The following is a 25,797-nucleotide window of genomic DNA, read 5'->3' on the forward strand; positions in this document are numbered from 1 at the left end:
ATATATATATATACAGTGCCTTGTGAAAGTATTCGGCCCCCTTGAACTTTTCAACCTTTCGCCACATTTCAGGCTTCAAACATAAAGATATAAAATTTTAATTTTTTGTCAAGAATCAACAACAAGTGGGACACAATCGTGAAGTGGAATGAAATTTATTGGATATTTTAAACTTTTTTAACAAATAAAAACCTGAAAAGTGGGGCGTGCAATATTATTTGGCCCCCTTGCATTAATACTTTGTAGCGCCCCCTTTTGCTGCAATTACAACTGCAAGTTGCTTGGGGTATGTCTCTATCAGTTTTGCACATCGAGAGACTGAAATTCTTGCCCATTCTTCCTTGCAAAACAGCTGGAGCTCAGTGAGGTTGGATGGAGAGCGTTTGTGAACAGCAGTCTTCAGCTCTGCCCACAGATTCTGGATTGGATTCAGGTCTGGACTTTGACTTGGCCATTCTAACACCTGGATACGTTTATTTGTGAACCATTCCATTGTAGATTTGGCTTTATGTTTTGGATCATTGTCCTGTTGGAAGATAAATCTCCGTCCCAGTCTCAGGTCTTTTGCAGACTCCAACAGGTTTTCTTCCAGAATGCTCCTGTATTTGGCTCCATTCATCTTCCCATCAATTTGAACCATCTTCCCTGTCCCTGCTGAAGAAAAGCAGGCCCAAACCATGAGGCTGCCACCACCATGTTTGACAGTGGGGATGGTGTGTTCAGGGTGATGAGCTGTGTTGCTTTTACGCCAAATATATCGTTTTGCATTGTGGCCAAAAAGTTGGATTTTGGTTTCATCTGACCAGAGCACCTTCTTCCACATGTTTGGTGTGTCTCCCAGGTGGCTTGTGGCAAACTTCAAACCAGACTTTTTATGGATATCTTTGAGAAATGGCTTTCTTCTTGCCACTCTTCCATAAAGGCCAGATTTGTGCAGTGTACGACTGATTGTTGTCCTATGGACAGACTCTCCCACCTCAGCTGTAGATCTCTGCAGTTCATCCAGAGTGATCATGGGCCTCTTGGCTGCATCTCTGATCAGTCTTCTCCTTGTTTGAGGTGAAAGTTTAGAGGGACGGCCAGGTCTTGGTAGATTTGCAGTGGTCTGATACTCCTTCCATTTCAATATGATTGCTTGCACAGTGCTCCTTGAGATGTTTAAAGCTTGGGAAATCTTTTTGTATCCAAATCTGGCATTAAACTTCTCCACAACAGTATCTGGGACCTGCCTGGTGTGTTCCTTGGTCTTCATGATGCTCTCTGCACTTTAAACAGAACCCTGAGACTATCACAGAGCAGGTGCATTTATACGGAGACTTGATTACACACAGGTGGATTCTATTTATCATCATCAGTCATTTAGGACAACATTGGATCATTCAGAGATCCTCACTGAACTTCTGGAGTGAGTTTGCTGCACTGAAAGTAAAGGGGCCGAATAATATTGCACACCCCACTTTTCAGTTTTTTATTTGTTAAAAAAAGTATAAAATATCCAATAAATTTCATTCCACTACACGATTGTGTCCCAATTGTTGTTGATTCTTGACAAAAAATTAAAATTTTATATCTTTATGTTTGAAGCCTGAAATATGGTGAAAGGTTGAAAAGTTTAAGGGGGCCGAATACTTTCACAAGGCACTGTATATATATATATATATATATATATATATATATATATATATGTAGCCTGGCAAAATGAACACTGCACAGGACACAGAAATAAAATTTGGGTTCTTTTTTCTGGACAAAATTAATTGGGGTTATTCAATGGTTAAAAATAAAAGAATAAAAATAAATAAATGAAACAAACTGCAAGACTGACTTGCTGCACTTCACACAAAACTGTGCAATCCAATAGGAATTTCTGGTGCTACTCTGTGCACTCACAACAGATCCTCCAAATAAAACTACACTGGTCCACAGTCAAAATGAGACTGAATGATGACAAAACAAAAGTAAGTACAAAAAACAACTGTAGTGGCACACACACACACACACACACACACACGCACGCACACGCACACGCACACGCACACGCACACACACACATATATATGAAGAGTTTATTTGCAAAAACAGATAACTCCGTTTTGATACTATCAATCAAACTGAAGTTGAGTGGATTTGACTCGGTAGAAAAATACATGACAAAACAGAGAGAAAAGTAATTATTAGTGTTATTATTATTGTTATCTCAAGTAAACAATAAAAATAAGTTTTCTGAAAATTTATAATATGGATAATAATGGATATATACATATGTGTGTATGCATAGAATTTTGCTCTTTTTTATATTTGATTTAGGCTGAGGGAAAATCCTGTGCAGTTTACAAACACAAACTAACAGGATTGTTGTGAGACTTGCGGAGAAGATCCTTCAAAATAAAACGCTGCAGGAGTTTTTAGCAGCAGCTATTAGCACAGTAACATTCAGGTGAATGCTGCTTTGTGTTCGCTTTCGTACTTTCGCTTTAAATCTTTCCGTGGAAAGTGCCAAACTGATCCCAGCTGCTGGACTTCCTGATAATCCTGCTGCAGAGCAGGACCGTGTGGACTTCAGTCAGACTTTGTAGAATCTTTAACCAGCTACAGCAGATCTTCAGGAAGGGATCTGCTGTCTGTGTGCACCTCTGAGGAATGGCGCTGCTTTCAGTTTGCAGACGGTTGTTAGAGTTCAGAGAAACCGTTCAGAGATCCATGACATCCACACAGCTCTACAGGTAACTGTCTTCACCCTGTTCACCCTCACATCAGCTCCATTATCCCTCTGACACCCACAGACAGAGCTGGACATGCTGCGGTGTGTGGCTGCCTGCTCGTTCTCTGTAGAGCAGCAGTTTATTTTTCTTAACACTTTCAAATAGTATTTCAGTCCACCAGATGGCGCTGTTTGTCCGAACATTGCCTTGTTTACCGGATGAACTCCGTAATTCTGCAGAAAGTCTGTGGGGAAACACCAAAAAGTCCAGATGTGTTCCACTTCTAGGGAATTTATGGGGGTAATTATTATTATTATTATTAGAAAAAAAATACACACCACATCCATGTGATGTGAGTGTCAGATCATGTCCAGATGTTAAACCACTGAAACAGAACCCGCATGTCAACGTCCCCCCACAATAGAGCACATCTGCAAGAAAAGTCTGTAGATGAACATAGTTACTATTACTAACATAATAACATAATAGTTATTATTCCAAATGTTCTGTTATACAGAAAAATATCAAGTATTGCTTGGAAATTATTCATACCCATGACAAAATTTTATTCATGGTGAACTTTTATTGGATTAGCAGATTTCTTCTGGAATGTGTTGTGGTTTTGGAATAAACAGCTGACCAAACATGATGAGAGATTGTGTTACAGAATTTGATGGTGAATTGTTTTCCATTTTGTGTAGGTTTTTTGCTTTGTTTGTTTGTTTGCTTTTTACATTTTTACTATAACTGCCATGTCTAAAGTTATTCATACCCTCTCTCATTAGTCAGTAGCAAAACTTTCATTTGCCACCAACTGAATCCAACAGTTCTTATATTTGCTAAGAATTCTTCTTCTCCATCACTCTGGTCTTCAGTTCCTCCACAGTTTCTCAATGGGAGTCATGTTTGGACTCTAAAATACTAATATTGTTTATAGTTAAACGTTTCTTCACCACTTTGGCTCTATGTTTCAGATCACCATCTTTTTTGGAAGATTCAGTGCTGCCCAAGGGCAAGTTTTTCTGTCTGATGTTTTCTTGCTGAATCTTAATGTTCTATTTTCTTTCTATTCTATTCTATTTTTTTCTGATCAGTCATCTGAAAAACTCCCCCAAAGCATCACACTCCCTTCACCATGCTTGACACTGGAGATGGTGTTCTTGGGATTGAATTATTCTCCTTTCTTTTACTGAACAAAAGTCCAAGTGTCCAGTCAACTTTTTAGCTTTTGTGTTCTTGTCATGGACAAGCAGAGTCATAGGTGTCTTCAGTGTCCACTGGAGTGTCTGACTAAGGTGTTGGTCCCAGAACTGCTCATTTTCATCAGGATGACATTGATGGTGATGCTTGAAATCTTCTCCATTCTTGTTTATGCAGGCACAACTTTTGGCTTCCTACCATGACATTTGAGATGTGACTCAGTGTGGAGCTCCTTGTACATTTTGATGATGCTTTGTACTGTGGCTGGAGAAAAGTGTCAGGTGTGATGTGTGATAGAAGAGTTTCAGCTAAAATGAAAGGAAAGGTTTACAAAACTGTGGTGAGACCAGCCATGTTGTTTGGTCTGGAGACAGTGTAACTGAGGAAAAGACAGGAGGCAGAGCTGGAGGTAGCAGAACTGAAGATGCTGAGGTTCTCTTTGGGAGTGACCAGGATGGATAGGATCAGGAATGAGTACATCAGAGGGACAGCACATGTTAGAGGCTTTGGAGATAAAGTCAGAGAGGCCAGACTGAGATGGTTCGGACATGTCCAGAGGAGAAAGAGTGAATATATTGGTAGAAGGATGCTGAGTTTCCCACTGCCAGGCAGGAGGCCTAGAGGAAGACCAAAGAGGAGGTTTATGGATGTGGTTAAAGAGGACATGAAGGTAGTTGGTGTGAGAGAAGAGGATGCAGCAGACAGGGTTAGATGGAGGCAATTGATTCGCTGTGGCGACCCCTGAAGGGAAAAGCCGAAGGGGAAAAGAAGATTTGTACTGTGGACACTGGCACTTGAAAACTCTTGTGACTTGCTGAGTCTTGTTAGCAGCAACTCTCTTTCAGTGGCGGATCCTAATAGCAGCTATCTGAGCTCTCTGGTATTAGCCATGACTTGCACTTGACTGGATAGCTGAATAGAGGACTGCTGCATCAGCTGTTTTGAACACTCGAGGACATGGAGGAAATTACCTGAAACATTTGGAATGGCATAGAAGCTGTGTTTTCTCCAAAAGTGGCAGGGATTTGAATAAGTGATCAATTTTGGACATTGCATTCTTAGTACAAATATGGAGGAAAAAAGTTTTTTGTATTAGCATCTCCAAAGCAAAGTCTTTGTGGGAATGAATAATCTGGGGTTGAAGTGTATCAATACATCCAGTTGGTAAAATATAAATTCCCTTTAAGATCAGTGAATTGCTTCAGAATCTTATCCTTGAGAATGTTTTAAACACCTGCACAATACCTGCACAAGCGCACCATTTTTTCTCTCTCACCCAAATCATTACCTCCGCCAAGGGGTTATGTGACACCCTGCGTTTGTGTGCCCGTCTGTCTGTCCATCTGTCCATCTGTCCATCTGTCTGTCTGTCTGTCTGTCTGTCTGTCTGTCTGTCTGTCTGTCTGTCTGTCTGTCTGTCTGTCTGTCTGTCTGTCTGTCTGTCTGTCTGTTAGCAAGATAACTCAAAAACGCCTTGGCAGATTCACATGAAATTTTGAGGGGATGTAGACTATGGTAAGAGGAAGAGCTGATTTAATTTTGGTGGCAATCCGGAAAGGATCCTGGATTCTGGATCACTTTGAATTTTTTAGTATGTTGTAGTATGTGGTCCAAAATATGACAAAAACATCATAGGTTAGTATGTCGTCCAACAAATTGGTGCAAGGTGTCCAGATAACTCAACTGGTTAAGAAGGTGCTTCGTAAACAGAACTGTGTCAGAGATGGAGGTTTGATTCCAGCTCATGATCCTTTACTGCATGGGTTTTCCTCTCTATCCTTGGCAGAGGTCCGCACTCTCTGAGTGCTTTTCTAGTTTTAAGCATGTGATTGTTCTGTAAATGCTTGTCACGCCGTCAAAGCAGTCAGTGAATCAGACATTGTCGGTGCAGCTTCATGTTTTCTTTCAGGTATCCTTGGTGACAGGATCAAGTTAGAGGCCATCCTCACAACATAAGTAATGCTTTACGTCATGTTGATCTGGTGGACACTGTGTTTACAGTTCAACCAGGCAAAACACATGGGCCAGACAGCAAGAACACAGCAATTTCTCACCCTAAGATTTAGTCAAAAATAACAAGAATCTTTCAAACTGAAGCTGCCATGGCAGGGTGTAGGGCTCAAGGTTTTAACTTTTCTTTTCAAACCTTTTCAAAACAATTAAATCCAAGTTTTCAAAAAAATATATGATCTGATTGTTGGAATTATTAATATGAAGGCAGAATTAATTTGTCATCTTTGGTTTTGGGGTTGGGAAACCAAAGATGCAGTGGTTGTCATTGTTGACGTGCAGCTAGAAGATCTGTGGTTCTCGTCCTGGTCTGGGATCTTTCATGCATGGAGTTTGCATGTTCTCTTTGGACTTGGTTTTCTCCGACAAATAATGTCTTCCTCCCACAGTCCAAAACCATGCTGAGGTTCACTAATGATTGTAAATTGTCCATAGGTGTGAATGTGAGTGTGCTTGTTCGTCTTTATGTGTAGCTCTGTGATAGACTGGTGACCTGTCAAGGTGTCCCTTGCCTTCACCCTAAGTCATCTGGGATAGACTCCAGCCCCCTCGACCCTAATGAAGATTAATGGTTTATAGACAATGGATGGATGGATCTTTGCTTTTAGTCTTTGGTGTAACTTTTGGAATGGAATGGATAGAAGGAGAAGTCCTTTCACGAGACTGATTTATTCTGTTGTTTTCCACTTTACTGCCAAAGTCTATTTGTGTTTCCCTGCAGCTCCTCTGTGGTCTCTGGCAGGCAGCTTGTTAATGGAGTGGATCTGTACTATGAGCAGACAGGCAGAGGGAAACATGCTGTGCTGCTACTTCCTGGGGCTTTGGGTAATAACATCAACGCACTTCTTTTTATTAAAAAAAGTAAAGTTTTTTGCAATATGTGAAGCACTTAAGATCTTTTTAAAAATATAATACATATAATGTCTCTGTTTTATATTATATCAGCCTATTCTTGCCAAAGTTTTGGAAAAAAAAAAATCCCCAACATTTCCTTCTTTTCTACCACAGGAAGCACAAAGACAGATTTTGCTCCTCAGCTCAAGTCTCTGAATAAGGAACGTTTCACTGTGGTTGGTTGGGATCCCCGTGGTTACGGACAGTCCCGCCCCCCAGACAGAGACTTCCCTCCTGATTTCTTTGAGAGGGATGCAAAGGATGCAGTGGATCTGATGAAGGTCTGTTTATTAGTCAAACGAGAAAATGATTACCAATCTCACCTGCACAGTTTACAATGAAGTTCTCTGTGGAGGATAAACTTTTCCATTGCACAGTTAATCCACAAGTTCTAGCTCTTTTGAGCTAAACTTTATTTTCAGATTATGAAAATATGCACTACCAAATAAGATATGACTTGAATTATATCTTATTTATACAATGCTCTGTGTTTAGTTTGTGTGATGCATACATTGTTCCACATGGTTTGATAATCTGTATGGTTGAATTAGCAATTCATGCTAACTAAATAATATTCTACCATTGGACCCACTGTGGGCTCAATGGCTTGCTGTGTCTGGATACAAAAGATTTTAACTGTTTACTACAGCGTCCCTTACTTGCTTTCTTCTCTTTGTTTATACACCAATCAGGCATAACATTATGACCACCTGCTTAATATATATTGGTCCCTCTTATGTCATCAAAAATGCTCTGAACCATTGGGCCTGGACCAGAGGACCTCTCAGAACGTCCTATGGGTTCTGGAACCAGGACATTGACAATGGATCCTTTGCAGGCACATGCAGAGGTGGGGGGGCGGAGGGGGCTGAAGCACCTGCCCCTTTGGCCTCTTGATGCCCAAAGTGCCCTTTTGTCAAAGTTGTTTTTTAAATTTAATTTTATTTAATTTTATTTTTGTTTGTAAATTTGTGTGTCTGTAAAACTATTTGAGCCCCAAAATAATAAATAAATAAAACAAAAACAATAATATTTCAGATCTACCCTCAGTCAGTCACATAATCAACATATACCCCTCACTGCTCTGATGTGTCTGAGCATTCTCTGTGTGTGTCTGACTCTACACACACCTCTCATCAGTTATAGCCGCTAGTTAACCACATAGCGTGCGCTGAGAGGATAAAGTATGTCCTCTATGTGCCCCCTTTTAACTTTGAGCACCTGCCCCTCCAAAGGTCTCTGGATGGCCCTGATCCTTTGAATTGTCCAGGTTGTGCAGTGGGGCCTCTGGGAATTAAACTTGTTCCACTGCATCCTGTTGATGCTTGATCATAATGGGGTCTTGGAAGTTTGGAGGTCAAGTCAACATTTTTGGCAATTGTCATGTTTCTCAGGATGTTGCTGATTGTTTGATGTTTCTATGATGTGGTGGGGTCCATTTCCCTGCGGAGTTAGACCAGTGACATTTAGGATTGCTATTTGCATGAAGGAGTATGCTTGATCTGGGACAATGTTTATTTGGGTGTCCCAGTCTCATCAACACGGATGCCAAAATCCAAGGTTCTCCAGCAGAACCCCACATAGTACCAATATGATCTTTGTTATTCAATGTCTGTGCTCATGATTTGCAGAAATAATGCCAACCTAGCAGAAAAAAAAACAGGAGGGGGTCCAACTTTGAATACGATTACTTCATCGGCATCTCGATTGGGTCTTAGGACCATGGGTTGTGGCTTTCCAGGGCAGAAGAGGTGTGTTTAGAAGGAATTTGCATCGATATAAAAGACGATGCAATGCTTTGTTTCGGCAGTTAAAATCTCGAGATTTTGCTCATGTTTGTTCTTATAGCCTCTGTATTGAATAAACATTATTTGCATCAGACTCTGAAGACTGCTTGAAGACTCTTTCTTGAAAAACGTTTTGAAGACTCCAAGTTTTGATCCAGAATTGATTTTTGACAATGTGTCTGACAAAGCTGCCTGATCATCACTGGATTTAGCAGATGGACTGAGTCACAACACTTGCAGTTGTAGTAATTCCATTTTTAGAGCAGTTTCAAGTGTTTGTCATTTCTTTGACAGGCACTGGGCTTTGGCAAGTTCTCTCTGCTGGGGTGGAGTGATGGAGGAATCACCTCTCTGATTGCAGCCGCCAGGAACCCCGACCTGATCAACAAGATGGTCATATGGGGATCCAATGCCTTTGTTTCTCAACAAGACCTCAAGCTTTATAATGGTACTCCACTTTATACTGTGTCAGACAACTGCCAGCACAGTCATGAACAGACTTCTTTATAAACTGCATGATACAGTCTTTCTTATCTGTGTATTGTGTGTGTTTTTGTGTGCCTGGTATGCTGTCGGAACACACAGCGGTCCGCGATGTCTCTAAGTGGAGTGCAAGGATGAGACAGCCCATGGAGGAGGTGTATGGAGCACAAGTCTTTGCTAAAACATGGGAGGCCTGGGTGGATGGAATCCAACAGTATGTCCACAGACCAGAAGGTGAGGACTTCATGCTGCTACAGACTCATTACACATGTCAGGTTTAGCAAACTAATTTCTGCTACAACTTCATTGTTACATCTATACACAAGGAACATCATACTAGCAAAATTTAAGACTCATGTTAATTAGTTCTAATAAATGGTAGCTAAAAAGCCAAGCTATCTCCTTTGATGTCCTCTGGTTAGGGAACATCTGCATGGAGCTTCTGCCCCTGATCAGCTGTCCAACCCTCATTATCCACGGAGAGAAAGACCCTATGGTGCCGAGCTTCCACCCTCAATACATCCTCAAACACATCAAAGGATCTCGGTGAGAACACACCACAATATGACAATACTTTTAATTTATAAAGTTCAATGTGGAGTACAAGCTAAGATACATTTTTCATCCCAAAATCTAGATTTCATTCAATGCCAGAGGGAAAACACAACCTGCACCTGAGGTACGCCGATGAATTCAATAAACTGGTGGAAAACTTTCTGGAAGAGTGAAACTACTGATGTGTCATTTCCTGTGAAGACCCAACGTTTATAATAGTTAAATGCAAATATTAACATATATATTTTCAATAATTTGAATATTATTGTTTTGATTACATTTTTATAAAGAATAATGTGAGTTTTCATCTGTGCTAATATTAAATTAGAATTTCATATTAAATAAAAATATATGCCGATGAGAAACAGCTATTGTCATGAATTGAAGTCAGAGTAAAACCAGGATTTGCAGGGCTACTTTATTACTAATTGTCTGTGAATAACTATAGTCACTAGTAGATATTTATCTTTAACAAAATACAGTTAGCTGTTTTGTATCTTTATGACATAACACTGCTCCATATATTCAGTTAGAAGTAAGAAGACACCCTTTATGTCTACTTTTTAAAAACAATTGTAAACAGAGGCTTTATTAGTACTTAAGAAATAGGTTACTGCTGCTTAGAGATCATGGTGGAAGAAATATTCCTTTATTAAGTAAAGCACGAATGTAAAAATACTCCATTACAAATTAAAGGCCTGCGTGAAAAATCCTACTTAGGTAAAAGCATGTAAGGGTTAGCAGCAGCATGTAGTTAAAGTATTAAAGTAAAAGTTCTGCCGGTCCTTTTGACTGATATATTATTACTTCACCAAGGAGCCGGAGCCTTGGCTGAGTTATGTGGCGATCGGCGTTGGTTTGTCCATTTGTCTGTCTGTTAGCAACATTACTCAAAAATGGATGAACGGATTTGGATGATGAGTTTCAGGAAAAGTCAGAAATGAAACAAGGACCAACTGATTAGATTTTGGCAGTTATGCAGCTTATTGTCTGCATCAGCAAAGTTGTTACAAATTTCAGCCGTCGGAAATACTACAACGACTAAGCAGCCTTGGCAGAGTACTGCGTTTCTAGTTATATACAAGACCATTAGATTATAAAGAGTAAACCATCAATGTGTCCGCAGCATGTTACAGTTGTAGTTGCTGCAGGTGGAGCTAGTTTAAACTTATACTTTGTTACTTTATATTCAGTTCTATATAGATAAAGTTGATAAAGCTGATGGCTCCAAACATGAATTCTGTTTTCAGTTTTTGGACTTGTTCTCTAATATTGCATTTTTTATGAGATATTGGATGAATGGAGCATTCACAAAAATAAAAATTATGTGAGAAGGTTAGAGGGGAAAAATCCCTATCTAGTGAAGCCACAAAGGTTGAGAACCACTGGCTTAATCTTTAACTTTGTGTTGTAGGGTGATAGTAACTAAAGCTGTCACGCAAACATAGTGGAGTAGAAGGTACAATATTCACTTGTGAAATATAGTGGAGCAGAAACATGAAGCAGAATTAAATGAAAATGCTCATGTATGTGCATGTAAAGTAGACCTACAAGTTAACCCAAGAATGCACTTTGGCACTGTATCTGATAATACAGTGCCAAAGTATTATTTTGAGATAAATATCACTCCTAGAGGGTTGCAAAAACTGGATGACCTAGAGCCTAGTCTATCAACAGTTCTTTAAGACAACTGCAGACCTGACGCCTTATTGATAATTGACATGTTGCCAACATTTCTAAGTACCACGATGACATGGAAACTTCAAATTTGCTTAGTGCATTAGTAAAATATTTCTGAACAGCAATAAAGTTCTTGATTGCAGCTGTTTTTGCTTAAAAAGTCTTTTACAAAGGTCGTGCTGTTCCTGAAATTAAGTTGCACGATAATTCACATTAAATGCATAACTTCCCTATTCAGCGGCGGGTTTACTGGAGCACAGTCTGCGCTGTAGTTCATCAGTTGCTCTGCACTCAACGAGAGCTGACGATCGATTGCTTTGGTCTTCCGTTCGTCGGTAACCAGGAAGTAATTGTGTACAGTTTCACATGTCCACAGCTACTTTAGGCTGAAACAAAAATGAGCACCACACAGAACGGGGCGGAATTTGAAGCTATTTCTGTGCACAGCTTTACAGAGAAGATTTTGGAGCAGGTCGTACACTTTCACGTGATGAAGTTCAGCGGCGGGTTTTTCCTCTGGGTCGGTTCTGCTCCGGTTCTGTCCAACCTGGCGGTGTCTATGAGCAGCAGATATGTGAGTAAAGTTGGAAATTTGAACCAAAACCAAATGAAATATTACAAATCACTGAGCAGAACTGATCAATGGAAGCAGTAGGTTTTTACATCATGAAGATTTCTTACTAGATTAGCTAAAGACAAGACTTCCCTGACTTTTATTTCCTCCATTTGCAGCTTCTAAACTGACTTTCCCGCGAATCGTGACTCATCTTCATTGATTATCAAAGAATGACCTTTTTTTTTTAATAGGTTATAATGTTCCGGTTTTTTTGTAACTGGCGCTAAGTAAATAGTGTTTGAAAATGGATGCTCATTTTGGAGAATGCTGGTTGTTTCAGTATTAGTACCACAGAGTGTAATGTGGGGAACGGTGCCACAATAATAATAATAACAATATCATAACTGTAGGAGATTTATTGGTGATTTGGTTGTGCAGAGCTGGACAGGACCAAACAGATGTAAACAGTTACACTAGCGTTCACAAGTTTAAGGTCACTTAGAAATGTCCTTATTTCTTGAAAGAAAAATTTTTTTTTCAATGAAGATAACATTAAATGAATCATAAATCCAGTCTAGATATTGTTAATGTGGTAAATGACTATTCTAGCTGGAAACGGCTGATTTTGAATGGAATATCTACATAGGGGTACAGAGGAACATTTCCAGCAACCATCACTCCTATGTTCTAATGCTACATTGTGTTAGCTAATGGTATTGAAAGGCTAACTGATGATTAGAAAACCCTTGTGCAATTATGTTAGCACATGAATAAATGTGTGAGTTTTCATGGAAACATGAAATTATTTGGATGACCCCAAACTTTTGAACGGTAGTGTATATTTGTACTGATCATTCTGATATTGATACGTATGCGTATTAAGCAGCTCTCACATAAACACTGTAACCCATGAGTACATTAATCTCATTGATAAATTAATTAATTAACATGATTCTGAAGCATTTTTTGTGAGTAATCTTGTTCATACTCCAACGTGGAACATGAATGGACACATATGTAGGATCAGGAGGAGAATGATTTTAGCATGAAGACAACATAGAAGGATACTGAAACTTTGCACACAACTAGATGGTACTTCCATCTACTACTTTCCTAAATTTCATCAACCTACCCGTGATTCAAGATGTTCATCTGGCCGTTTGGAAATGAGTTACTTTTTTACCTGTGCCAGCTCAGATTGGTCATAAGTCCCATTTCTACTGACATATGAAAGCTTTATAAGCAGTAGTAATATCATTCAGATATTATTCTCACAATGAAATTGATCAAATAGATTACATGTATTGTGTGCATATACATATATATATATATATATATAAATATATATATATATATATATATATATATATATACAGTCAATAAAAACTTTGAGGTAGGAATGTACGCAGAATTCTACTTGTCGGGGGGTTGTAATTATTCATTGTGGATTTACTGATGATCTAGTGCCCTGGTAATGAGTTGTCATTTTGTCATGATTCATTGCACATGGGTTGGTCACTTTGCAAAAGTGAACCAAATACACACCAAGCAATACTCAGTGAGTATCTGCACAATTTGAGAATGGGTTTTGAAGGCCTATATAAAGGCCCAAAAAAGGCCACCATTGTTAGTCCAGTGAACAGCATCATGCCGCGTCTATCACATGAACAACGTCTCCGGGCACTGGGTATGGTGGAGGCCGGTTTGAGCTACAGTGATGTAGCCAGGCGTATGGGCTGTTCCCAACCCACAATCAGAAGCCTGGTCCAAAGCATGCGCCGACGGACTGCTGCTTGCATCGAAGCAAATGGAGGCCATACTCGGTATTGACTGTTGTGACTTTGTGTTTGGCAGGTGCCGTTTTCTTTTGTGAAATTCTTTATTTTGAAATCATTCTTGAAACTTGAGATTTTTGTTTCTGTATGCCAATATGCTAAACAAATGATTCATATGAAGAAAATCCAGTTTCGGGCTTCAAAATAAAAATTATGTTGAAAAATATGGTCTCAAAGTTTTTATTGACTGTCACTGTATATATATATATATTTAACAAATCCTGAATTTGAGATGTGTTCAGTAAAAAACTGAGTCTCGATTGACATAATTTGCTGCATTCTCTCCGTTGACCAGACACTTCTGAACATACCTGAAAATGTGAAGACTCTAGGACACATACTTAAAGAGATATGAACATCTCGAAGTGACATCCTGTTTAATTTCCAACTTGCGAATGATTTATTGAAAATTTACACTGGATGAAAAATTCGGAAAATGTTGGAATTTCAGCTAAAAAGTGGGCAGATGTCAGTTTGAGATGTCAAAGATGATTCATACAAAGTTTCAACAGATTCTGAGACGGTCAAGCAACCAAATTCACTGAGTTGATACGGAATGACTTGGAATTCCTGGTCTCACACACTTATTCATGCACACAGACAGCTGTAGACACCTCAGACACATAGCTGTTGCTGTTACACTTTTTTTAGACTGCTATGAGAGCTCAGTTTAAAACTATAGTGCATCATAGATGCACTATAGTTTTTATCTAATTTTTCTACATGCACACTCCTGCCTTTGTAGAGGGGTTGCAAGATGAACACAGTTTTTGAGCTTCACTCTGGCCACAGTTACATGAAGTTTTTTTAATTCGGAATGAACTCATTCGGAATTAAAGTTTTGTGCTTCGCGTTTACATGGAAATATTAATTCCGAATTAAGGTTTACATGGACCGCAGGTTTATTCCCCTTCCTTAATTCCGCTGTAACGCTTGGGCGTTGGAAAGGATTCTGATTGGACAGGGAGTGGACATGACGTATCCCTGTTTACTAAAAGAAAACAAACTCCATTTGCCATGGCATTTCTTTTCCCCAACAACATGGAGGAACAACTAATAAGCATGCTTTTCGCTTTGCTTTTTATTGTCGTTTTGAAACAGCAACTCGACAATGGCCTACTACTTCTGTTGAGGTTGCAAGAATGTGCTTGTGCCAGTAAGGTCGCAGAAACGTGTACGTCACTACGTCCTTGCTGCGTGAGGAGCCAAGCGTGCGCAGAATCACCGGAATTAACTAAAGCAGAATTAACTGTATACGTGAATAGAACATACATAGGAATTAGTTTATTTGGAATTAACATTGGATTAAACCAGGTAGTTTATTCAGAATTAAGTTTATTCGGAATTAACTTTTCAATTCGGTGTGTTTACAAGGGGATTTTAAAGGGGAATTAACTTTAATTCCAAATTAAAGAGAAATTAAAGGTCTCATGTAAATGTGGTAACTGAAGGATTTGCACACATTCTCACTGACTTGGGGAGATGACAAATTTTATGAACTACAGTGAACCCTCAAGTGTCACTGAGGCCAGCGTTATAACAGTAGTGTTTCTGTTATTTTGTATAGATCATTTACACACGTGGACAAAATTGTTGGTACCCCTCAGTTAAAGAAGGAAAAACCCACAATTCTCACTGAAATCACTTGAAACTCACAAAAGTAACAATAAATAAAAATTTATTGAAAATTAAGTAATCAAAATCAGCCATCACTTTTGAATTGTTGATTAACATAATTATTTAAAAAAACAAACTAATGAAATAGGGCTGGACAAAAATGATGGTACCCATAACTTAATATTTTGTTGCACAACCTTTTGAGGCAATCACTGCAATTAAACGATTTCTGTATTTGTCAATGAGCGTTCTGCAGCTGTCAACAGGTATTTTGGCCCACTCCTCATGAGCAAACAGCTCCAGTTGTCTCAGGTTTGATGGGCGTCTTCTCCAAATGGCATGTTTCAGCTCCTTCCACATATGTTCAATGGGATTCAGATCTGGGCTCATAGAAGGCCACTTTAGAATAGTCCAACGCTTTTCTCTCAGCCATTCTTGGGTGTTTTTGGCTGTGTGTTTTGGATCGTTGTCCTGTTGGAAGACCCATGACCTGCGACTGAGACCAAGCTTTCTGACACAAGGCAGCACATTTCTCTCCAGAATGCCTTGATAGTCTTCAGATTTCATCGTACCTTGCACACTTTCAAGACACCCTGTGCCAGATGCAGCAAAGCAGCCCCAAAACATTACTGAGCCTCCTCCATGTTTCACCGTAGGGACAGTGTTCTTTTCTTCGTATGCTTGGTTTTTGAGTCTATGAACATAGAGTTGATGTGCCTTACCAAAAAGCTCCAGTTTGGTCTCATCTGTCCAAAGGACATTCTCCCAGAAGCTTTGTGGCTTGTCAACATGCATTTTTGCAAATTCCAGTCTCGCTTTTTTATGAGTTTTTTTCAGCAGTGGTGTCCTCCTTGGTCGTCTCCCACGAAGTCCACTTTGGCTCAAACAACGACGAATGGTGCGATCTGACACTGATGTACCTTGGCCTTGGAGTTCACCTTTAATTTCTTTGGAGGTTGCTCTGGGCTCTTTGGATACAATTCAAACGATCCGTCTCTTCAATTTGTCATCAATTTTCCTCTTGCGGCCACGTCCAGGGAGGTTGGCTACTGTCCCGTGGGTCTTGAACTTCTGAATAATATGAGCCACTGTTGTCACAGGAACTTCAAGCTGTTTAGAGATGGTCTTATAGCCTTTACCTTTAAGATGTTTGTCTATAATTTTTTTTCGGATGTCCTGGGACAATTCTCTCCTTCGCTTTCTGTTGTCCATGTTCAGTGTGGTACACACCTTTTCACCAAACAGCAGGGTGACTACTTGTCTCCCTTTAAATAGGCAGACTGACTGATTATGAGTTTGGAAACACCTGTGATGTCAATTAAATGACACACCTGAGTTAATCATGTCACTCTGGTCAAATAGTTTTCAATCTTTTATAGAGGTACCATCATTTTTGTCCAGCCCTATTTCATTAGTTTGTTTTTTTTAAATAATTATGTTAATCAACAATTCAAAAGTAATGGCTGTTTTTGATTATTTAATTTTCAATAAATTTTTATTTATTGTTACTTTTGTGAGTTTCAAGTGATTTCAGTGAGAATTGTGGGTTTTTCCTTCTTTAACTGAGGGGTACCAACAATTTTGTCCACGTGTGTATATCAATGACTATAGGCTAAATAAGACTAAGAATTGAATCTTCACATGTCTATAATATGTGATACATGATATCACAGACCAGAAACTAGAAATAACTAAGCTGTATCTTTAATTTGGAATCACTGGAAGATTTTAAAAAATATATCAGAAATGTTTGCTCAGTTAAAAAAGTATGTATTGGCTAATAGACATGAAGACGGTTAAAGGTTATGCTTGAATCCAGACAAATGATCAGTTTGCTCTGAAGAAAAGCTAACAGATTGTCCTTTTTTTCTTCTTCAGGATTCAATGCCTTTGTCTACGTTAGTGTTGGGGGACCCATCCAACACAGCTCCAAATTCTTTGGCACAGAGATTAGGTAATGTATGGCACAAGTATATGTGCTCTAGATGTTATTTAAATATGTGTCTATACTTATGTAGATATTAAAGGACCATACCAGTGTTTAAGTAAATGTTTATTTAAATGTAGCTTAAAATCACCTTACTGCCAACAGTGCTGCGTGTTTTTGAATATATTTTTTTTCTATTTTTGTTGCAGCGACTGACAGCCATTTTAGTAGCTTAAACATAGAGAGTTTAAAGCTGAGGAAAGTAATACCTTAAAGTGAACATGTCTGCTTTTGGTGTTGTCTGAGTGTGTTGATGTAACTGCAGGTGTAGGCTGACTGAAAACATTACATTGTACAACCATACAATCATAGCATAGTATTGGGTTAGGGTTAGGGTTAGGCCAAATAAAAGGTTGATGATGTAAATTGTAATAAATGATGCATGTCAAGTAGTTAATTCAGTTCAAGTCTCCACAAGTTGATCCAAACTACTTCGAGCTTAAAAGACAAGAGGCTTGCTGTTTTGTTTAAAAAAACAAACAAACAAAACAACCTTCCATGCACAAAAGGATGGCAATGCGAAAGAATCCACAGCAGTCTTAGTAAATGGACTAAAACACTGATATGGTCTTTTAACCTAAACATAGCGACTTTTATTTCAGGCTTCCCCAGCTTAATCTTATACAAAAACACGCCATTCTGTGTATTGTCTAAACTAAAAGTGAAATAAGTGTCTTTTTCTGTCTGTTGCAGCAAAGAAAACCAACAAGCAAGTGTTTGCAAGTTACAGTCTTCCAATGACGGACTCTAATCTCAGTCTTTTGGTGGAGAACAGAATCAAAAAGGAGCTGGAGCTTCACCCTGAGCACTTTTAGATACATCTGGCCCTTGTTGGCCTGTGGAACATACAGCAGCAGATCTTTTTTTCTGTTCATTGCACTTGGAATTAAAGTTCAACAATTTGAGTAAAATATGTTTTCTGACAGGTATTGATATTTGATTTAGAATATAATGTTTCAAAGTCCTGCTTTTAGTTCTCTCTGTAATATATGTATACACTACCATTCAGAAATTTTGAATCACCTTCTGATTCAATGCTTTTTATTTATTTGTGTTATTTTCCACGTTGTAGATTAATGCTGAAGATTAACATTTTTTGTTTACAACATAATTCTATATGTATTCTTTTATAGTTTTGATGTATTCAGTATTAATCTACAATGCAGAAAATAATAGAATAAAAACCATTGAATGAGAAGGTGTGTCCAAACTTTTGATTTGTAGTGTAACATGTGGAGGAGCATTATCACAACATACCAGCAAAAGTCTGTAAAACAACTAACACAACAGAACTGTGATATATATGAGGTGTGGCTATTCAGTAACAATAACCCAGCTCCAACCCACAAAGTCTGCCAGAAACTTGGGTGCCATGATCGATGACCAACTAACCTTCAAGGTTTATGTGGCCTCTGTTGCTCAGTCTTGTCTTTTCTCCTTGTACAACATCAGGAAGATCAGACCCTTCCTGTCTGAACATGCAGCACAATTCCTCGTACAGGGTTTCTAATATCACACATTTACTACTGCAGCTCTTTACTGGCAGGCCTCCCCTCATGCACGGTCAAACCTCTGCAGATGATCCAGAATTCAACCAGACAAAAGCAACTCAGGTCACCTCGCTGTTCAGATCGCTTCACTGGCTTACAGTTGCTGCCCACATAAAATTCAAAACTCTGACACTTGTCCATAAAACTAGGATGACAACAGCTCCCTCCTACCTGAACACTCTCATTCAGGTGTACTGTCCCTCCTGCTCACTATGCTCAGCCAAGAAAAGACTCCTGATACAACCACCACAACTGGTCCGGTTCATAGCTAGATTCTTCTCCTCTGTGGTTCCCCGGTGGTGGAACAAGTTACCAAACTCTGCTCCATCTGCAGAGTCTCTCTCAGTCTTTAAGAAAAGACTAAAGACCTAGTTCTTCACTGAACAACTTTACACTTGACAGACTGCCAAAATAAATAAAATCCTTTTACGTCTACACTTCCTACAGGCACCATGGTCCTGTTATCACACTTAAACTTGTTTTTGCTCTTATCCAAGTTATTTTCTACTGACTAGATCCTTGCTTGTGTTTTTTCTACTCTCAAACATTCATTGCTTTGGATAAAAGCATCTGCTAAATGACATTGTAGAACTGTAGAACTAGACTGGCTTATGTCAGTTGAACCACAGGGTGAATGAATGAACTACATAGTATTAACTGATCAATGAGAGAACATAAACAAGCCCTGACAGTTTCAATCTACTCAAATACAGCATTCTTACCGTCTAATTTAATAGCAAAGTATACACTTTGTATATCATTAATTGAAGCATTTGCAATTTTCTAATCACATTGTTTCAAATTATGATATCAATTTGAAATCCATTAATTTCTCAGCCCTGCTTTTATACAGTAATCACACTCCAACATAATAACCAGGACAAATGGTCACATCAAGTGTTCTTTTATTGACATAATAAATTAAGTGGTTTATTATCAAAACATGTAGGCCTATGGCTTTTTGTACAAATGCATTATATTAAAAAAATAACACTTAGAAAACAGCATTAGTGGTTAAGGTTTTTTTTTCTCTGTTTAACTGTTGAAAACATACGAACTAGCAAACCATACAGGGTGTTCAAAATATGTACTGTGTGCTAAATATGAATTAGAAAATGGAGGATGTCGGGATGTGTTGTATGTTTGGGTTCTGGTATATTTGCACAAAAATGGTTTCTGGGATGGTTTATCTACCTGATGTGCTTCATAGTCTATAAATGTAAGGCTATGCTCCGTACATTATGAATGAATGGCACATGTATATATACCTTACATTTTTATGCAGTCCTAAGGGATACGTATGTAGTAAAGTGTATAAATGTACACTAGTCACAACTAGGCCAGGTCTATGCAGGCTAAGCTGCTCTATTCTAAGCTTCACAAACGTTTATTTAAGAAAACTGTAAAATATTGTGCTTTCTGGCTAGGGTTACACTTCTTAGGAGCAGGCTTACAACATTACCACAGCGCAGAGAACAAGGATTGAGAACTGGAGTGGAAAGATTTGCTAATTAAGGAGGTATTTCAAGCAACAAAATTGCCCTTGGCAGCATGACAAAATAAATACTGTTTTTTAAAAATTACATTGTATCTTCTCTGTTTAGTTAAAAGAACAGAGCCGTCATGATAAAGACATTTGAAAGCTGAGATGCATCATAAGACATAGATTAGTGCACTGACAAGTCACTCTAATGTCCGTTCAGCTCTCAGATTTGTTTTAGCATTATGCACAGTCTCTACAGGCTACACTTAGTCTGCCAAGGTCTCCGGCTGTTCGTCAAGTCAGACAACCATCATACGCCCAACACAGAGTAATGCTGATTTAAAAATCAGTGTCTACACTGACCTCACCTCAGAGGATAAAGTGCCACATTGGACTTAAAGTAGTGAGACCACAAATGAAGAATAAAAAACGTGTAAAACCATGTGTGCCCTTTCATGCAAAAAAAGTGGTAGTGGTTTAGCCAATCCCTGGATCCCCCAATGTGTTGGCTGAAAATCACAAACACTTGATTGTGTCTCTGACATTTAGTGCAAAATAACTTATGAAGAATAAGATGCAGTGAAATCCTGTTTCAACAAGTCAAAACTACAAACAGAAAACTCACAGAGTACACATTATTGAAAGTTAATCTGCTGTACTTTGCCTCTCCACTTATCTGTGTCTGCTTATTTTGTCTGAAAAACCCTCCTGACAGCAGATGGCAGCTCAAGAAAATCACCAACACCACTGAAGACGTTCATATTATTTAACACACACTGACTTCAGATAAATTTAGTCCAGTACAATAGTTTTTGGCAACTCCTGAATGAATCATAGTCACTACAAATTACACAGTTTTACTATGATCATCATTTCAAACCTCACCACAACAAGAGCTCATCTGGTTCATCCGAACAATTCTTTTCCCTTAAAGGTTTTGTTTACAAGTTCAGCAACCATTCAGTCAGGTTAATGCTGGAGCTGTTAATAGCACAGTAGTAGACTATTGCTCTGATGCTCACACTCCGTTGGCTATGGCAGTGTTTCCTATCACCTCACCACCAGTTGCAAGGGCGTATGAGGCAGGTACCGCTGCCAGAGCAGTGGCTGCTGCCACTGTAGCGCCGCCAGTGGCTGAGAGGTGTAATGGCGTATCATGGACGCGAGAGTAGTCCCTGTCACTCTTGGCAAGAAGGAGGTGCTGCTCTCCTGGATGGAGCAGGGTTTGCCGGGTGAAGGTCTCTCCGTCGGCCAGGCTCTCCGGCAGCGGCTGACCCCGCGGCTCAGGCAGCAGCAGCAGGCAGATGATGCACAGCAGGGTACAGCAGGCGAAGATCACATGATGCAGGAAGTAGCCCTTCTGGTTGTGGAGTTCCATGATGGGGGCAGTGAGCATACCAAAGCCAGCACTAGCCAGAACCAGGCCCAGCCCTCCACCTCTGCACAGAGAGACATGCAAATGATGAGTTACCAAAGTTTCCTGATGGAACTTAAACTATAAACAGCATTAATGTGCTTCAAACTGCATGCGTTGAACAGTGTTGGAAGTGGGAGGCTGCATCCTATGAAGCAAACTTTATGTGGTCTTAGTACTTCCCTCTCCCTTTACCCAAACCATCAAATATAGCCATTCAGTACAGCAGTAAATACTTTGGAGGACACTTGATATGAAAAAGTTTGAAGCACACTAGTCTTGAATTCGGGCTGCACAGTGGAGTAGTGGTTAGCACTTTCACCTTGCAGCTAGAAGATTCCTGGTTCGTGTCCCGGCCTTCCCAGGATCTTTCTGCATGGAGTTTCTCCCTGTGCACGCCTGAGGTTTCACTGGGCACTCCGGCTTCCTCCCACAGTCCAAAAACATGCTGAGGGTTAACTGATAACTCTAAATTGTCCGTAGGTGTGAATGTGAGTGTGATTGCTTGTCTGTATATGTAGCCCTGTGACAGACTGGTGACCTGTCCAGGGTGTCCTCTGCCTTCACCCTACGTCCGCTGGGATAGACTCCAGCACCCCCCGTGACCCTTATGAGGATTAAGGGGTATATAAATATTGGATGGAGGGATAGTCTTGCCTGGCTATATTTCTGCAGCACAGAATGGTTAGACTTCACCTCATTATCATTCTGCAATAAGGTTTAAAAATGTTCTGACTTGTTTATATTTCTTCACACCAACCAGAATCATTTTTGAGTGGAGTTGAGGCCATGCTATGACAATGGTGCAACATTTGCATGCAGGCAAACAAGAACTTATTAAAATGGATAATGAACAAAGGGCTGCCTTACTACACGATTCAAATGCTCTGCAAAACTCGACATTTTCATTGTGGTAGGTTGCAGCCCAGAGGCTCTTATTGCTGTGGGGGATGTGAAGGGGATTTTGAAAACAACCCACACAAGGGGGAGGAGAAACCTGCATGAAATCTGTAGCCAGTGTCAGGCTTACAGCCACAGCCAATATCCAGTGAGTCAGAATAAAGCATACTGAACCCTTTGAGGCTATCATGCCTGCTTTGCAAGTCAAAATTGTACCACAAGATGGCACCATTAAGCAATTTGACAGCAGGAGCTGTGTCCTCAGGTTCATGCATTGTTAATAATATACAAGATCAAGTCAGTTAAATGGAACCAGCATGTTTTTCCAAAAAGTACTCTAGTTTCTGTCAATACCAAGTTCTGATTATCTTTTCTGTCATTGGATTTTTTTTCTGTGAGATGGCATGAGGTGTCTGAGTCAGCAGCCTGCCATGACTGAATGAATGTAGCAAATAAGAGAAAACACATTTTTTTCAAAAGTAACAGTGATAGAGAAACTGTTTTAATGCTGTATTGTTTGGAGCAGTTTTATCTTCATTAATAAAGTAATTGAATTTTTGTAGGCATGTATAGGTCCTTTTTTTTCTTCATTCAATGTCCAGTGTACATCAATGGCATGCAAATGTTTGTACATTTGGATGTACGTGGCCTTTTTGTATGTATACTTAAGTACTGTACCGCATGCTGATTGGTTGCTTTGCCCGTGATTGCCTTTCTGGGTGCAATACCAATTACCTTAAATGACATCACATATGGGGATTTTTTTTTACTTAAAGGGCAACTGTGTTGCATAGGTAGGAAATTGATGAAGGTCAGATAACCGTAAACATTTTGTCTTTCCTGCTTCTTTAATTACAGTGTGACCCTCCCGAAGCATCATTTATTAACCTCTTGATGTCTGAATTTACTAACAATTAAATAAAAAGCATTTTTTTGGGGTGTTTTTGCCTTCCAGGTGATGCTAAAATATGTGGAGATTGTTAATTTATCTGTTACACATAGAACAGATATACAGTATAATAATAATAACAGATATATAATAATTTGGTCCCCCTCCGATCGGTCCTATGACAAACCAGTGCTTGCGAAAGGTTCTGAGTTACGTATTGACTATGCACAAACTGGCATTGGGTTAATGGATACGCTATCTCAGCTGCAGTCTGAACTGAAAGTGGTATGATGCGAATTCGTGACAATATGCGTCAAGGGGTTAAAACGGAGTAATAAGGACAATACACCAGTTTTTCTAAATTTTTCTTCTTTCTCTGTGCGTAATGAAAAGCTAGCCAGGGGCTTCAATAAGATTTGTACTGAATTTATGATCATGCAGGCTCACCTGATGACAGTCGGAGTAATTTCTGCACAAAAGAAGATGCTGAGTATGCTGACAGCATGAGAGGAGAACATGCCAATGATGGAGAAGGCCACAGAGAATTTCCTGTTCAGAGTGTCTCGAAGAACTGTCCAGAAGAGAGCAAGACAAGGTAAGCACACTAATGACACCCAACGTACACCAGCCAGTGTTACTTAATGTCAGCAGAATGAATCGGTGCATATGTGGTGGAGTGACCTTGACTACAACATAAGCAACATTGTTCTCAGATCAGTGGAATAGGTTATCATGACTACACTGCAGCTGTACCTGTGTCGTGGCGAAGGCTGTACTTCCCAATCACTGGGTTCCATTAGTGGACATTGGAGAGCAGAAGAGAGGAAACATGTCATTAGTAAGTACAAAGAACAGCACAGTGCTGACTCAAAATAAGCAGAATAAAGAAAGCCTTGAGGAGAATTCGGAACAGTTTACCACTGAGGCCTGAAATAATGACTGCATACTGCAGATGTAGGTCAAAAAGCAGAATGAGGGAAAGACTCCTGATAGACTGAGGATTGAACTGCAGTCTGTTCTGTTTTAATGACTCAGGGATGGCATGCATGGTGTGCAAGAATTTCAGATTTATGTTTTGCATTGTGTGTCCATGACAGTTTTCCTAAACTTCCTGATCTGATTTGTCTGATTTCAAGCATTTCTAAACATTTTCCCCAAATAGCAAATATATGCACAGCAGCAGGTCTGTTGACTTCACAATATTCTCAACATGGCAATTAAGCAAAGTGCATGAGGCACAGCTAATAATGAGATCAAACCGAGAATACAAGGGCTTTGGAGGATTTTTAGCTTTTCTTTTCCTTTTCAGAACTAAAAACTGAAGTATAAAGCATGCATTAACCTTGTGTTTGTAAGCTCTAACTGGCTTACTAACTGAGCTGGTTACAGCTTGCTACAATTACCCATCCATCTGTAAAGTAACTTCCTTGTGCCGACCACCAGGGGGCACGCTCCATATATTACATCCATCCATCAACTATACACAGCTTAATCCTCATTAGGGCCATGGGAGGGCTGGAGCCTATCCCAGCTGACTTGGGGCGAAGGCAAGGGACACCCTGGACAGGTCGCTAGTCCATCGCAGGGCTACATATAGAGACAAACAATCACATTCGCATTCATACCTACGGGCAATTTAGAATCATCAATTAACCTCAGCATATTTTTGGAATGTGGGAGGAACCTGGAGTACTCGGAGAAAACCCAGCCATGCACAGGGAGAACATGCAAACTCCATGCAGAAAGATCCCAGGAAAGCCGGGACGCAAACCGGGGATCTTTCACAGTTTGTCTGTGGTCATGTGACCGCAGGGCGACGTCTGGTGAAAGGGGGTCACGTGATTATTGTTGCTTCATCTGATTGGTGAAACACAGTCATGCGGTAGATCCACTGGGGGCATCTCTCCAGCAAAATAAAGCATATCTAATGTGGTAAATTAAAAGTAACGAGTCGAGTGTAGCCCAGTGTAACGAACTAAGACTAGCGTTTCTTCTTCACAAATCTACTCAAGTACAAAGTATGGCATAGTAAAACTACTCTCAGAAGTATATTTTTTTTCAAAAAAGCTACTGAAGTAAATGTAACAGAGTAAATGTAACTCTTGGTACTACCCACCTCTGGCTGAGACTGACAGTGCTTGTTTCCAAAGTGAGACTATTTGCCAGTGTTGTGGTTGAATGAGCTTATTTTGAGATATGTATTAAGTGTTTTGCTGGTGAGAAACAGTTTTGGGGATAAGATTAACTGTTTTGCT

At 39.6% G+C, this 25,797-nt stretch overlaps 3 protein-coding genes across 3 annotated transcripts in view; 2 read left to right on the forward strand and 1 right to left on the reverse strand.

Annotated features, from left to right (window-relative positions):
* The first annotated feature begins 2,491 nt into the window (after positions 1-2,491).
* Positions 2,492-9,998, forward strand: bphl (biphenyl hydrolase like). Its single transcript, XM_022205149.2, has 7 exons — positions 2,492-2,723; positions 6,634-6,737; positions 6,921-7,087; positions 8,888-9,041; positions 9,179-9,310; positions 9,499-9,622; positions 9,714-9,998. The coding sequence occupies exons 1-7, from the start codon at positions 2,641-2,643 to the stop codon at positions 9,802-9,804; spliced, it is 855 nt and encodes a 284-aa protein (XP_022060841.1). The 5' UTR covers positions 2,492-2,640; the 3' UTR covers positions 9,805-9,998.
* Positions 9,999-11,569: 1,571 nt separating this feature from the next.
* On the forward strand, positions 11,570-18,217 carry psmg4 (proteasome (prosome, macropain) assembly chaperone 4). Its single transcript, XM_022205150.2, has 3 exons — positions 11,570-11,885; positions 17,198-17,273; positions 18,000-18,217. Exons 1-3 carry the CDS (start codon positions 11,709-11,711, stop codon positions 18,119-18,121), a joined length of 375 nt encoding a protein of 124 aa, XP_022060842.1. The 5' UTR covers positions 11,570-11,708; the 3' UTR covers positions 18,122-18,217.
* Positions 18,218-19,744: 1,527 nt separating this feature from the next.
* LOC110958562 (solute carrier family 22 member 23) overlaps positions 19,745-25,797 on the reverse strand; it is a 49,270-nt gene continuing 43,217 nt past the window's right edge. The window contains exons 8-10 of the mRNA XM_022205151.2: positions 24,296-24,328; positions 23,990-24,113; positions 19,745-21,778 (exon numbers count right to left, since the gene is read on the reverse strand). Of these exons, the coding sequence (XP_022060843.1) occupies positions 21,358-21,778; positions 23,990-24,113; positions 24,296-24,328 (578 nt within the window). The 3' untranslated portion in view covers positions 19,745-21,357. The remainder of the gene's footprint in view (positions 21,779-23,989; positions 24,114-24,295; positions 24,329-25,797) is intronic.

The sequence above is a fragment of the Acanthochromis polyacanthus genome, chromosome 4 (assembly GCF_021347895.1).
Source record: "Acanthochromis polyacanthus isolate Apoly-LR-REF ecotype Palm Island chromosome 4, KAUST_Apoly_ChrSc, whole genome shotgun sequence".
NCBI lineage: Eukaryota > Metazoa > Chordata > Actinopteri > Pomacentridae > Acanthochromis > Acanthochromis polyacanthus.

Excerpts from the sequence above, each read along its gene's own strand:
- psmg4 (XM_022205150.2), top strand. The coding sequence starts at position 11,709 with ATGAGCACCACACAGAACGGGGCGGAATTTGAAGCTATTTCTGTGCAC. Across the intron at positions 11,886-17,197 it reads TGTCTATGAGCAGCAGATAT|GATTCAATGCCTTTGTCTAC; the intron begins GTGAGTAAAGTT and ends TTTCTTCTTCAG. Across the intron at positions 17,274-17,999 it reads TTCTTTGGCACAGAGATTAG|CAAAGAAAACCAACAAGCAA; the intron begins GTAATGTATGGC and ends TGTCTGTTGCAG.
- bphl (XM_022205149.2), top strand. The coding sequence starts at position 2,641 with ATGGCGCTGCTTTCAGTTTGCAGACGGTTGTTAGAGTTCAGAGAAACC. Across the intron at positions 6,738-6,920 it reads GCTACTTCCTGGGGCTTTGG|GAAGCACAAAGACAGATTTT; the intron begins GTAATAACATCA and ends TTTCTACCACAG. Across the intron at positions 9,311-9,498 it reads GTATGTCCACAGACCAGAAG|GGAACATCTGCATGGAGCTT; the intron begins GTGAGGACTTCA and ends TCCTCTGGTTAG.